Source organism: Colobus angolensis, unplaced genomic scaffold (genome assembly GCF_000951035.1).
Source record: "Colobus angolensis palliatus isolate OR3802 unplaced genomic scaffold, Cang.pa_1.0 Scaffold74, whole genome shotgun sequence".
In the NCBI taxonomy this organism is placed as follows: domain Eukaryota; kingdom Metazoa; phylum Chordata; class Mammalia; order Primates; family Cercopithecidae; genus Colobus; species Colobus angolensis.
Window position 1 is genome coordinate 7,721,390 of NW_012121154.1, and position 15,322 is coordinate 7,736,711.

The 15,322-nt window shown below is 39.6% G+C and overlaps 1 protein-coding gene and 1 long non-coding RNA gene across 2 annotated transcripts in view; one reads left to right on the top strand and one right to left on the bottom strand.

Moving 5' to 3' along the window:
• Window positions 1-1,267: 1,267 nt before the first annotated feature.
• LOC105501685 lies at window positions 1,268-8,212 on the bottom strand. The gene is made up of 4 exons (XR_001000223.1): window positions 7,954-8,212; window positions 7,195-7,313; window positions 3,032-3,197; window positions 1,268-2,491 (listed from the first exon to the last, which is right to left on the bottom strand). It is a non-coding gene; the product is annotated as an uncharacterized LOC105501685 (long non-coding RNA).
• Window positions 8,213-8,410: 198 nt separating this feature from the next.
• The window catches only part of MAGI2 (membrane associated guanylate kinase, WW and PDZ domain containing 2), a 1,457,999-nt gene continuing 1,451,087 nt past the window's right edge, over window positions 8,411-15,322 (top strand). The window contains exon 1 of the mRNA XM_011927762.1: window positions 8,411-9,190. Coding sequence (XP_011783152.1) covers window positions 8,890-9,190 — 301 coding nt within the window. The 5' untranslated portion in view covers window positions 8,411-8,889. The remainder of the gene's footprint in view (window positions 9,191-15,322) is intronic.

Sequence of the window (15,322 nt, forward strand, 5' to 3'; positions counted from 1 at the left end):
GTAGTTTCTCTTATTCATTCAACCTCAGTGAGGAATACAAACATGAGTCATGCTCTCAAAGAAGTCTAGAAGTGAGGCTGTGATATGTCAACAGTGTTGTAATACAAGCCAGGAAGAAACGTGATAAAAGGTTCAGGTAGCATGTACTAAGAGTTCAGTAGATAATGTTACTTTAGGTGATTATGTATAAATTTAAAAAAAGTTCTATAAGGGCTTTATTTAAGCTGGACTTCCAAAGAATCCCCTATCCAAGAAAATGGTTGGGCCTTAATAGGTCTATAAATTACATGAAATTATATGTAATATTTGGAAAATGTGTATGTGTGTGCAATACATGTAATACTATATATATACACACACACATAATACTGTGTATATATGTGTGTGATACAATGTATATATTGTGGTAGAGAGAAAAGGGCAGAATAAGACCACTAGTATTCGTCAAATTCTGAAAGACATCCACACAGAGTAGCGTTTGGAGAGTTTTGCAAAATTATTAAAACAGTATGATTAGAATTACATTCTCATTGCTTCCAAGTGTTCATCAGCATTTTTGCTTCTCAACAATCTAAGCATGATGAACTTGTTGTTGAATTTGAAACATGCTTTTCCAGAAACTAGAAAACACATCTGATTGTTCCTTACTATTTTGCAGTATAATATGTTCATTTCCTTCCCAAAACCTTTTCTTCACCTACAAGTTCACCGATAAAATTTAAGCCCATAATATTATTCCTTGGTTTCCTTTCACTTTCTTGAAATTGAAACTGTTGTCATTTTAAATCAATAATAAAATTATTTTAAAAATAAGAGGCAAAATTAGAATATGGACACTAGATATACTAAAATAACAGAATACTTAACATTTATTTTGTAAAATTGTATAGGGATTGATGGGAAACTGAATTCATATACTGAGAAGAGCTACAGAGAATAAAAAGAATAAATTAATATGTGCATTTAGAAAGCAGAGGGAATAGTAACATAAAAAAGTAGTTTAAAACATAAAAATAAGAGATAAGTAGTATTTCATAGAGTTTTCTGTAAGGATAAGTGCATGAAAAATGGCAAGATGGTTTTAAAAGATTTAGAATTCACAAACTAGAAAGCGACAGAAATTGAACTAGTCACTAACATTTAAAAGTGGGGGGGGGGGGCCGGCAGTGGGCGGGGAGAATAGATCCAGCTACTTGATGGCATGAAATCAAAGTACTTGAATTTTTGAAGTCTATTTAAAAATCTAGTAAGGAATGCCTACAATTACAAAAGGTATGAGATTGTCTTTTTGAGTTTAGTAGAATATAAACTGATGATAAAAGACTGACAGACACCAAATAGAGTGCAAAACAACAACAACAAAAAAGAAAGATAAATTCACATAATTATATTCAAGCAGTATCACTGCATAAGATTGCATAAGAAAGAATACATTTCCAAATCCCAAACAATACGATCCTGTTGTATTATAAGCATACATTGAATACAATAACAAAAGTATCAAGGATTCTTATTAAGTACCCGTTATCATGTATGCAAAATATTGCAAAACTTTAAAGTCACAGAACAAAACATTATTTTTTTTCCTGTTATCTTTTTTGAGATGATCAAATTTCTTCACACTGAACTGCACAGTTAAGATGGAGCAATGATTTGAACTATTTGCAACTGCGGTTCCTTCTCCACTCTTTATATATTGTTTGGGCCATGAATCTATGCAAAGAGGTGTTTTACAAGAACGAAAGTCACATCATTCAGGACTTTCTAACAACCAAAATGAGCTAATACGCTTAGATTTAAGTGGTCAGATTTTGCCTCTTCCTTCCTTTCCTCTCAATGTTCCCAGATCATTTGCAGAGAGATAGGTAACTAATTGACAGTGTTGTTTGAGAGTAAATTCCTGAGTTATATAGAAGTTGGACCAATTATTCCCTCATAAAACAAGTTCTAAAATAGTTGTATGAAATGCAGAAGCACAATCTATGAACATTATTCTTGACTGAAATGAAACAGCCCTGGTGCTTTCATGCAAACTTAACTGCTATAAACCTAAAAGATGCAATCACCAAAAGATGTGAAGTCTTGAGATAAAGATTAGCACTATAAATGTCATTTGATAAGATGTCAGATAAAATACACATTTCTGTACATGTGATTTGAAGAGTCTAAGCCCCTAAAACTTCTCCTCACTAACCCCAAGATGCCTGAATTTCTCAACATTACATTTTCACATTGTAATACAGTTTTCTTTCCTGGTCTTTCCTCTTTTCTCTGCCCAGTAAAGGATGTTATAACATTGCAGTTCAATGTTTTTCCTCTTCTTATATCTTCCACTCTGCTGGTTATGGCCAATGAGTCAAGGTTGAAAGTGTCCCCATATCTATCTCTGCAGCTCGAACTCTCCAGAACTTGGGCTTGTATTTCCAGTTACTGGACTTAAGCTTGATATACCCACAGTGTCCCCGGACTGGGCCAGGAATGCTGAAAACCACTGCACAAACATGAAAAATCATTCTGTAATTTAGGCAAAGTTTGGAGAGAGAGTCACATTTTATCATAGTACAAATATAAACCTGCAAAAGAGTAGAATCCCGGACTGGGCCAGGAAAGCTGGAAACCACTGAATAAACAGGAAAAATCATTCTGCAATTTAGGCAAAGTTTGGAGAGAGAGAGAGTCACATTTTATAATAGTACAAATATGAACCTATAAAAGAGTAGAATTTAAAATCCACATGAATTTGCAGATGAAAAGAGACAAAATAAAGTTGCTTTCGGTGGGGTTAGGTGAGTATGTCATTGTTAGAGACAGTGACAGAGAAGTCTAAGAAACTCCGTACTGTACTAAATAAATCCACCTTTTAAGTGTGGATTCATATTTTTTGTGGGCTTTTGTTTTATTTTACATTCAAGGGGTATAATTGCAGATTGGGTTAACATTTTTGTGTGAATATTGAAACAGTTGTGAAAATAAGTTTATTAATAGGAACGATCACAAACAAACTATGAGATAGATCGAGTTTGTGTCTCACCATGTCATCACCATCTCTCAAGTCTGCATAGACCCAGTGTTTATGCAGGGCTGTCACCAGCTCTTGAAGACACTGGTTTCCTAACCTCAGTTTCATGGATAAGTATATTTCGTCTTTTCTTCATTGATATGTGCTCTCCTACATTCTGTTACTGTAACAGAATTTACTATGTTTACTATGAGTGTAAAGAGATAATTGTTTAATACTATAAGAATTCATACATATTTATAGAAAGAAAAAATATATATATATATATATTTTTTTTTTTTTGAGATAGAGTCTCTCTTTGTCACCAGGCTGGATTGCAGTGGTGCTCTCCTACATTCTGTTACTGTAACAGAATTTACTATGTTTACTATGAGTGTAAAGAGATAATTGTTTAATACTATAAGAATTCATACATATATATATATATATATATTTTTTTTTTTTTGAGATAGAGTCTCTCTTTGTCACCAGGCTGGATTGCAGTGGTGCGATCTCGGCTCACCACAACCTCTGCCTCCCAGGTTCAAGTGATTCTCCTGCCTCAGCTAAGAATTCATATTAAAGCAGTGATCATTTAACGAAATTTTGGACACCCTCACTTTAGACACATCTGCTATCAGGCAAAATTCTACTGAGCTTTTACACTGTGTCAGACAATGTGCCAGACACTAACAATGCAAATAAAACATAGAACCTGGAAAGTTGTGTTTCTGCAAAGGATACATGGAGACATAAATAAAAGCTGTGTTGGTAACAGAAATGAGAATCATAAAATGCTTCCAAGAAAGAAAGTGGGTCCAGAGGTATTTCTTTGAGGGTGAAATAGACCAGGCAGGGAAAGGGTTGTATTTCGGGCAAACACAAACCATGAAATGGCCTAGTGAGCCAAGGAAAGTAAGGCGTTCAACTCTGGAAGAAGTAAAGGGTTGAAAGGATAAGTGAAGACACAGGCCTGAGCCTTAGGTATGACACCTGGGTCAGCTGTCCCAGTCCCCAGACATGGTTGGAGATTGGCTCAAGCCACTGTACCTTACTGCCCTTATCTGAACATAATTACATTTCAATGTTGAAATTCCTGTTTTTAATTATATTCCAAGGGACCCAGAATAGATGGCATAAAGGGGCCTCCTTTCATTTGTGTTAATCTTGGAAAACCCACATTAGCTTTGTTGCCCTGGATTCCAGTCTCAGAGTACATGGAGAAATATGGCTGAACAGTTAAAAAGTGTGGAAAGGAGGATCCAAGGAGGATAAGGAGTTTGGACTTTGCTGTATATTTAATGGGCGGCACTGGGTGGTTTTAAACACAGAAAAAAGGAGACGTTTCAGAAAGGTGTCTCTGGCATCACAATAGAGATTTTTGAGATAAAAGGGAGAAAGAAAAACAAACACAATAATCGTGGAGTACTGATATTGACAGACTGGACTCAGAAACAGTGTGGATAAGAAACTGTATGCCCTACAGTACTGTAGTCAGCATAATAATGGTCCCTCTAAAAAAGGTACCACAACTCTACCTCCTATTGGTAGTGTGATTTGGGGCAATTTAAAAGCCCTGATCCTCAGTTTCCTCATCTGTAAAAGAAAAAAAAGAAAGAATAGTAATGTCTTAAGTCAGGATCCCCAGGATCAAACTCTGAGATGAAGATTGTTTCTGCAAGTGATTTATTATAGAAATGCTATTGGGAAAAACTCATCTCACATACCACAGTAAGCAAGATAGGGAAGGAGGAGGTTTCAGGCAAAATCCTAACATCAATATAATTCTACAGGGGAGTCTCAGGGTGTAAATTACATCTCAGGTTCTCTTGCTACTAGAGGCAAGAGGGCTGGTCTTTTATACTCTATAGGAAAGTCCTTGGCAAAGGGCATCCTGGGAAAGAAGTAAACTTGCAGGTGGTTTTGTCTGGCTCTCTGTGCCAGTAGACAAAGTGAGTCTAGTAGTGTTTGGGCATTCCTCCAAAGAGAGTCTTGGGGAAAGCTGCAAGAAGCAAAAGAATGCAGAAGCTAGAGGAAGGATACTCAGTTCAACCAAAGGGATCCTAGGAGATTTGGGTGGAGACCATGTCTGCCACAAGCATCTATCTCATAGAACTCTTATAAGAACTGAATACATTCATATCTTTCTTTCTTTGGCTTTTAGGATTCCTAAACTTTTTTTCTTCTGGAATAGCATGCAATATTTAGCGTTCTGCTCTACAATCGGAGTGCTCAGTGATGAAATAATTTTTTCTTGACATAGCATCAAATCCAAAAAGGGTAAAGGCAGTGGAGAAATAAAGCGAATAAGAGGAATACCAAAACAGAGAAAAAAAAAAACAGTCTGATCCCAATTTCTGACTCCAAGGATAGTGCTTTCCTCAGGGTTCAACTTTTATCAGTCAAGATCCAGTCAAAGGGTGTTAACTATTAGGAGAGGTAAAAAGCCCACTAAAGAATACAGCAATAGTGATTATTGGGAATAGTCACTATCTGTCAGGCTATAGGAGAGTACCCAAGGAGAGAATAACTAAGAAGAACTTCCCCCTACCCACCCGCCACCCTACTAAGCCTGAGAGTAGGACTTCATTGGAAATACTATGGCTGTGATCCACTTAATGACCCAGAAATTTAAGGTGTCACACACTGGGCTGCTGAGGAAACCACCAGCTGTGTTTTCAGTAAAACTTGCTAGGAAGCCATTCCACTGACATGCCAGTGGCACTCCATAGAAAGATACACACTAGGGAACTGGCCAAATTTACTGAAGATTATGTAACATGACCTTCTTGCACACCACTGGTCAGAAAGTCACTCACTGGTCACCACACCATAGGAGCAAGCAGGAAAGCACTGGAACCAAGAAAAGGAGCCCCTTTCTTTCTCCAGTTTCCCTAGCACCTTCTATTGACAAAGCTAAACATTGTGCCAACTGACCATAAAGACGTTTACAGATTTCAACTCTAATGTCACAATTTAGGGCAAAGAAGGGTGGCTGTGAAGTTGAAGAGCACTAAATTAACTGGCACACACCCCAGTGACACTTCTGGGATTTGGGGGATGGGAGAAGTATGCTATTATGCCCAAATCCTGCTCCATTTGTTTACTTTTTTCCTAATTGCCCCTGAAAGAAAGCGCAGGCCCAATCTTTTCGGACACTATGTACTGAGAGCTGGTATGACACATGGTAAGTGCACAGAGAGTTCAATTCAGTAACTGAGACAAAGTCTAGAGCTGAACTACTTGGGTCTGAATGTTAGCTTCACCATTAACTAGATTTGTAGCCTTGCAAAAGTTCATCCTTGTATACCTCAGTTTCCTTACCTGTAAAAGGAGATAACAGTACCTACTTTATCAAAATGTCAGGAGAAATGAAGTATTATGTGTAAAGCCTATAGAACAACATCTAGCATGTAGTTAGAACCTAATAAATATTAGTATCTTCCATGAATGGTAGCTTATCATTTGGTTTTGCAATATGTGTATTCGGTTCTCATGATGAGTTTCTATTTAGAACTATGCCTCATAATGCTAACACTCAACTTCTCTGGGTGAGATTAGGCTTTGCTATCAAGTCTTGCCTACTCCTGGGCATTGCTTGCAGCTCTGGCTTCAGATCCTGGCACTGCCCCTGGCTCACTGATTAAGCTCCACTAGTGCAGCCAACTTATGGAGGATCTGTTTTCTCAAGTGAAAAAAGACACAAGGTTAAACAAACCATCTTTAAGATCTCTTCCAGTTCTGACTACATTTGATCCCCCTCATCCCCAAGTAGTAAGTTATACCTAAGAGGGAAAGAGGAAGGGAATTATCATTTCAAACGCCTACTCACCTGTGCCAGGAGAGCACTGCTGTGCCTGCTTTCCCTGATTTCATTCCCACCACAGTCCTAACAGATTAGTATTTTTAAAGTCCATTTAACAACTAAGAAAGCTGAGGCTCAGGAAGGTCAGTTTACTCAAGATCACATTCTCAGTCAGCAGCAGAGTCTGGATTGAAACCTGGTGTTTCTGTTTGGGTCGACTCAACATTTTTAACTGTACTGTTTGCCTCCTACATCACCTTCATCTCAGACATTAAGAATCCTACCTGTTCAGTGCTTTTCATTCTCTGCTTTAAAGAGATAAGTGGGTGTGCAATTTTTTTTTTTGTCTGAAACATATCATTTAAAAGTTAAGCAAATGAAATTCATTTACCAGTTACAGGAATTAAAAAAAAAATCACTGTTAATGTCTCACAGGAAATTAGCTCTCCAGTGGAAATCAGCCTCCCTGCATCCTTTTTGCCCCTATCCTCCCCTCTCCTGGATGCAAACCTGGCGAAAAGAAGGGAACACCAGTTGGGATCAGCGAGCTGAGTTCCAGCTCCGACTGTCCCATTTTCACTCTCGGGAGCCTTCTCCCCTTTCTCTGTGATTAAAGGAGTGTTGGGCCAGATCGTGTTAAGGTTTCTTCCCCAGGTACAAGCCCACTCTGGTGGCTTTCCTGGGCAAGGGAGCGCCTCTGCCTTCTCTCGGCCGCAGGTCCCTAGTTAAATTGTCCATTTCTCTGCGGAGGCTGCTCATTGCATCCGTTCCCTCCACCCCTAGCCCTGTAGACCCTTTCTGTTTCCCCTGCTTGGGAAAAGTGAAGCCCCTTACCCTTGGATAGCCTTTCACTAGACTACCGCAACCCTCCGCTAAATTCCCCTACTGGCGGGACGCGCGGGCGGGGGCCTGCCCCGGGGAATGCGAGGCTGCTTCCCCTCTGCGCAATCAGGGTACGCAGCCTCCAGTTCTCTAACTTTCTCCTTCTCTAAGAGGGAATTTCGAGAACTTTGAGACAAATAAGTGACTGTATAGATGAAGACATGAAACCTCTCTACACAGTGAACTCCCCCACGCCACAAGTCTCCCAGGGCTCCCAGGCCTTCTCCCGCAATGCCCCGCCAGGTCCCCCGCCCCAGTTCCTTCTCACGGCAGGATCCCACGCCAGGAGGCTCGCAGAGCCCGAGATGTGGCACCAGGCACCAGGCGCGCCACAAGTCCAGGTCCCGCTAGTTCTGCTCCATAGGAGCCCAGGTCGGAGGAAGTCAGCGCGTCCTCCTCGCACAGCAGCCTGGCGCGCTGCTCGGCCGCACGGAGGCTGAAGAAAGGTCCGCACTGGCTCGAGGCCCTTCCTGCCGGCCTCCCCACGCCGGGCCTCGGCTCCCCTCCTTCCCGGCTCCCGCCTCCTCCCGTAGGCTGCCAGGCGGACCCAGCCTGCCTCTCTCTCTGCCTTCACTACCGGGTCAAGCTGCGGAGGGAGGGAGGGAGGCAGCGGCGAAGCCCTCCCTGGCTCCCCACCCGGCGCGCGCGCCCCTCCTCCCCTGCCTCCTCCCCTGCCTCCTCCCCTATGCCAGTACAGTACAACTAGTACACACACACACACGCACGCACACGCACCCTGCCACTGCAGCTGCCATGGATATCAGCTAACAACACACACCCAGGCGCGCGCGCGCGTTCCCACTCGCACCACGCAGGAGTGGCCCCCGGCATCCCTACCCTCCTTCCCCACCCCCACCGCACCCGCTCACCAGCTCGCTTACTGCTAGCTCCGGCTGCCGCCGCCGCCGCCGCCGACGCCACCACCACCGCTTCCTCTGCTGCGGGGCCACAGCCTTGAGTGTCATTCAAGGGACAGCACAACCTCACCCAAGCTCTCCTACCTCTGCCCAGCCGTCCCTCTCATCCTCCCCCTTCCTCGTCCACACTCCATCCAAAGAAGAGGGAAAGCACCGAATAGAGGGGGGAGAAGGCAAAGTCTGCTGTTCTTCCCCCTGGGCCCCCTTGCTCCTCCATCCTCATTTTCTCACCACCAACCCCCCAACCCCAAGGAGCCCCAGGAACTGAGGCGACTCACCCCACTGCCATGTCCAAAAGCTTGAAAAAGAAAAGCCACTGGACTAGCAAAGTCCATGAGAGTGTCATTGGCAGGAACCCGGAGGGCCAGCTGGGCTTTGAACTGAAGGGGGGCGCCGAGAATGGACAGTTCCCCTACCTGGGGGAGGTGAAGCCCGGAAAGGTGGCCTATGAGAGCGGCAGCAAGTTGGTGTCGGAGGAGCTGCTGCTGGAGGTGAACGAGACCCCCGTGGCGGGGCTCACCATCAGGGACGTGCTGGCCGTGATCAAACACTGCAAGGACCCCCTCCGGCTCAAGTGTGTCAAGCAAGGTGAGCGCAGCGGCTTGCTCAGTGTTTTGCCGGGCGGTGGGACCGCTCGGGGCGCAGGGCAATGAAAGGGTGGGCGCGCATGTTGAAAGGGGTGTGTTGCGCGATGATGGGGTAGGGGCCAGAGGGGACCCGCAGTGCGAGTGAGTTTCGCCGGGGATTCCACTTGGGGGCTAAAGGGAGGGGAGGGGCAGGTTGCGGTGTGGCGTGTAACTTTGTTTGCTCAGTTAGACCCTCCCCTTTGGAAGGTGCTCGGCCTGGTCTGACCTCCTCAGAGATCCTGGGGCAAATTGAATGTGCGTCAGTGGCATCACCCTAAGTGGATGAAGAGCTTTTGGGGAATGAAGGAAGGAAAGAAAGAAACAAGGAAAGGGAGGAAGGGAGAGAAAGAAGGAAGGAACAACTTTAGGGTGCAGCGGCATCACCAGCGGGTCTGGAAAGAGAGGGTGGTGGGGTGAGCGGAGAACTGCGTCCAGCGTTTCTGGGGCTGGGCTGGAGACGCCTGAGTTCCCAGCTGTCCCTTAGGGATCCGTGAGCCACTGCTGGCGAGGAAGGAAAGGGACAAATTGCTTTGGGCGCTTTGACGGGTCTTCTGTAACTTTTCCCCTTCTTCACTCCGCTGTCCCCCTCCCCCGCCCACGGTCTTGTCATGTGGGCATCGCGCGTCACGTGCGCACTGACTAACCCCGGCGCTCACCCCTAGCCAGCCCGGGGGAGGAGGCTCCGGAAGGAGGCGCGGTGCTAGGAGCGCGGTCTAGTGCTGGGCGGGGGTCGGAGGAGATGAATGGTTGTAGGCAAGGACTTTACTCAGAGGTTGCCCTCATAGAGTGGAAGTTCTCTGTGGTTGGGCTCTCCTCTGGCTCCGATTTGGGGGGCGTGTTTTGGGGGAGGAGCTGGATGAAACCCTCGCTGGTTCCAGCCCAGGCTCCCTCAGCTCCAATCTGTCTTTAAAGAACCTCGGTTGGAGGCTGTGATGTAGATTTGGAGAGATTGGAATCATCCAGAACTCTCTTTGCTTGAAAGAAAATTATGGTGCAGAAGGAGAGAAGAGTGAGATAAAAGTTTGCATAGAGGACAACTTTAAGTAGAATAAAGTAGTAGCTTTTTTTTTTTTTCTCACTGCACAATTCATGTGCGGTATGTATGGATATTTGTGGCACAGGCATATCAGCCTAAGGGTTTGTTGTTGTTGTTGTCGTCGTTGTTACACTGTTTGTCCTGACTCAAAGGTGGAATTGAGCATGTCATTACCTGCATTTTGCCACTTAATGGTGATCAACTACCAAGAAACGCTCTTACGGAGATGTACTGCACTGTAAAATTATTCTCTAAAAAACTTGTTTTAAAGTAAACAAGAGAAAAAGAAGTCTTGGACAAAATTTCTCAAATGTAAATTGCCATACAAGAAAATGTTTTTCTTGGGGATTTTTGAGTATTAAGAGGTAATAAGTTGAGATAGGCTATTATAAGTCAACGTAGCTCCATACTATACAACACTGAAGGGATATGAGTTTGGTAGAAAAGAAAATAGAGTATCTTGATATTTTTGAAGATAAGATACCTAAGGTTCAAATACAAAGCTTCATGTTAACATGTTAGATGTGAAATAATACCTTACAGGAATAGATATAAATGTAAAGATCTTTGGGTACAAAAAGTCCACTACGCAACTAATGACCATCGTTTTGTTGGCCAAATGCTTGGTATTTGTCGTGGAACATGGCTGCAAAAGTTAAGTGTTGTTAAATTGGACTTAATAGAGTCCTACAATGGGATGCCCTATTATAGTTTGCAGTGATCACCACATCTTAAATGTTGTGTTCAATTCTGAGCACGCCTGGTTGAGGAGGATGTTGGCAAACTCACATTAGCAAAGAGTAAGTTCAAAAGAGAAAGAAAGATTATTTTGTATTATAGATGTATTCTGTGAAACGCAGTGGAAAGACTTAACTTGGAGAAGTGAGAATAAAAGCTATCATTAAATAGCGAAAAGCTATCAGGTAAGAAAAGGAATTCTGACTATCCTGTGATAGCCCACAGGACAAAATGGTGAGAAATCTACGAGAAATTTTAAAGGATGAAACCGCTTTACTTTGATTAAATCATGAGCTTTCTAACAGAGTTTTCCAAAAATTCGTGAGCACCCTGTGATGAAGTTCCCATAATTGTGGGTATCCATGAAGAAGCTGAAATGATCATATGCCACGGATTCCTATATAAGATGAGGACCTGGATTCGATATTATTTGAATCCTGCCATAATTCGATCTAATGTGGTCTGTGATCACTCTTGTATTGAATTTTATGTGGAAGATTGTTGCTTTTAAAACTCAGAATATATGCTTATAAAGTGACACTTTGAGGAGAAACTCTCTTTTCATTCTATATTAACCCTGTTTCATGCTTCACTGGTTCATTGATGATAAATTTGTATAATGATATCCACAGGAATCCCATTCATCTCCTGAATCATTATTGACAAAAAACAAAACAAAAAAAAGTTCCTTTTACCTTGTGTGGACTAAGTAATTCTCTTGTACATTCTTTTAAATATGATTCATATTGCTATTCTAATCTTTTCCTTGTCAAATCATAGATTAATTTTATTTATGATTATTAAAAAATGAAAAATTCAGAAGCTTTACTATAGTTCCTGTGTGTCTTAGGTTTCAATACAGATGTCTTTTACTGGAAAATCATTTAGAAACTCTTGGCGCAGTAGTTATATTTTGAGAGAGGCAAAAAACTAGCATAGCTGAAAAACTTAAACATGGTTTGTTTAGCAGTTGTAGTTTTAAAACATTAATGAGATGGATTTTTGAATATTCATTCCGACATTGGGTATTATACAGAAACTACATGCATATCATAGTTTAAGGAAGATTTTATAAAGAAAAGATAATATTTGAATAATAAGAATATTGTTAATAAGTGCACCAAGTAAAATTGTATTATTTACTCAATTTTTATTCACTTGTTTGCCTAATTTTACATTACAGTTATCATAATTTTAATCTGTCATAATTTTAAAAGGAGGTGAGTTGTTGGGATTTTAAGACATATTATACAGTATGTGTATATATATATATATATATCATAGTGTTTCTACACTGTTTAAATACCTGCAAAACAATTTTTAAAACTGTTTAATTAAATTCAAGGAATTCTCTTTTTAATTTAAGCTTTCTGATTTTAATCCACACAATAATGAACCACATATTAAAATATGGCTTATTGTCACACCCAATTACTTTTTATGAACGATGGCATTTTATTTATAATAATAAACTTTCTGCACCAAAGGATGTAATGCTAAATTAACAGTAATTCTATGATCTCATTAATGCATCAGACCCAGTTGAAGAAAGTTTTCTGAGTGATGTTGAGATCTATATGGAAGTGCTAAAGGTCTTCTTTCCTTTTTCTTTTACCTTTTTTAAGGTTTGCCACTAAAGTTCACAGCAGCCAGTTACACAGGCCTTTGTGTCCTACATTGCTTGCACTATGGCTGCTAATGCCTGTAATACCGCATAGAGACCTACATAACCTAGACTTATTTTCCCATTTAGGATCTCACAATGGGAAATAAAAGGCAAAAAAAAAAAAAAAAAATTCTAATTCTTCCCATGTGGAAGATGGGCCAAATAAATCCTTTGAAATTCAGTTTTAGAGAAGATCTACATTGCTCTCCCTCCTACTGCTCCTTTCAAAGATACCTTCAAAGGAAAGTAGATCCACATTTATTAAGAGTCATACTTTCTTCTTGACTGACTTCAGGCTAGAATAATAGAGTCAAATCTCTATACTTCTTTGTATTTGAAACGGTAAAAACAAATTATGTCAAATTTTCTGTAAATAAAGATTGACTTTTTCCCATAAAAATGTGAGATAGATGAATAGTATTGTTTAATAAATAATAACATTGTTTAAACATTTTGATGAGTTTATTATTTTACAAATAAAGTACCATTAATGTTTTGAACAAGGTTAATGAGACAGTTCTCTTGGGGCATAATTTATAAGTGATATCAGTGTAGTTTTTTGGTAGGCCTAGATAACTTAAATGGTATGACCTCAAATTTTAAATATGATTATTTGCTTTTTATCTGTACTATCTCTGTTCTTGACATTTGAACTGTTTAATCTTTTGACATGTTTATTATGCTCACTTTCCTTTTCATTGCTTGTAACTCACAAATTCACTTTCATAATGAGAAAAGCATATTCACACTTTACATCTCTGATTGATTATAGTTTAAATAATGATTTTCAAATACATGGCAGACCCTGGCAGAATCATTTTCCTCAGAAGGTGGGGTAGAGCAGTGGTTAAAGGTACACTCTCCTAAGTAGACTACTTAGTTTTGATTCCTGAGTATGTCAGTTAGTGCTAGCTATACGAACAAGATAACTAACCTGGGGTAGTAATGGTACTTTAAGAATATTAGATAAGTTATATATTTAAATCGTGTAGGATCTGGCAGGTGATAAGCATTATATAGATTTTAGTAAATGCTATTGCAAACATATTGTCATTTTGAGCTACTGACATTTACTCAATTCACATTAACTGAAAAATATGAAATGATTGACTAATTATTCTAATTAATACAGAATAATTTGCAAGTTGTATTTTAAGGTTTTTATGCAGAATGAATTTTATTTGAAAAGAATTTATTTGAAGGATAATATCAATAAATACAATGGAACATATTTTCATGTTTTAAAAATAACTCCCACTGATCCTGCCTTTCTCTGTAAACATCTGCTATTTTATATTTATTTTATACTTTAGACATAGTTTATTTTTACATAGTAATTTATTTTCTTCATACTCCATGTCTTTACTCCCAAAGAATTGGTGAATATACTGAATTATTTACTCTAAACTTGACAACATAGAAATCCTATTAGAATTTATTAATTTAAGTTTAGGAGTTTATACTTCTTATATTAATACATCATTGTAGTTGAGAGTAAGTATCATGCTGTTGAACTTTTACTTCTCAGCTAGAAATTAAGCACTTCATAAAGAACAACAATAATAAAACAGTTAATTCATAAGTGTTCACAGTCAACAATGTATAATGAAGAAATGCATCAAATTCAGCAAAAAGAATATTTTGCATTTGTGAGTATTGCAATGTAAATAAGTAAAAATGCAATTTGTACTGCATTTTATAGTATTTTATACTATACTATTTTGTAGTATCTTATGCTACTGTTAAAATACCATTAAATACTATTTAAATCCTATTAAAGTACTATAATACTATTAAAATACTATTTTATAGTATTTCTATACTTGGTATGAAAGTAATGCAATATAAATAAGTCAAATAAGTCTCTGTATTAATACTGTTCCCCCATGATTTTAGCATTTTAGTTGAATTAATCCTATTTTATGATTCAATGGAAACATCTACCTTGAAGCTCCAGGGTTCAATATTAATTTCTAAAAATCTCTCTTAGCTATAATCTGGCTATATATTATGACAACAAACATACAACTTTCTTAGTATTGTGACTTTATTATTACTTACTCTATTCTATTCTCAGCTCTCTTCTGTCTCTAATATTTATTATATTTCCTTTAATAAAAGTAAATCATCTTATGTAGAAAACTTAGTAATAAGATCATAATTACTGAATTTACATTGTTAATTAAAGACTTGCATAGGGACATATTTCTGCTAAAAAATATAGTACAATGTCCATATCATCATAGATAATTAATACAAATTGCTTTTATTATTACATCTTACTGACATCTTTGTCAACTCTGTAAAAGAACTTCATATTGAGAATTTTTTTAAAAGTTAAAATTTGTGTTAAGTTTAATGTATGTTGTTGACTGTTTTGAGTGTTCTGGAAGAAACAATAAAAGTTTCCTTCTTTGATAAGTAATTGAATATTAACCCAATTGCATCCCATTGATATGCTTTTTTTTTTTTAGCTGGGACTCCAGGCGCCCACCACCATGCCCAGCTAATGTTTTTGTATTTTTAGTAAAGAGAGGGTTTTACCGTGTTAGCCAGGAAGGTCTTGATCTCCTGAGGTCGTGATCCGCCACCTCAGCCTCCCAAAGTGTTGGGATTACAGGAGTGACCCACCGCGACCGACCCCCATTGATATA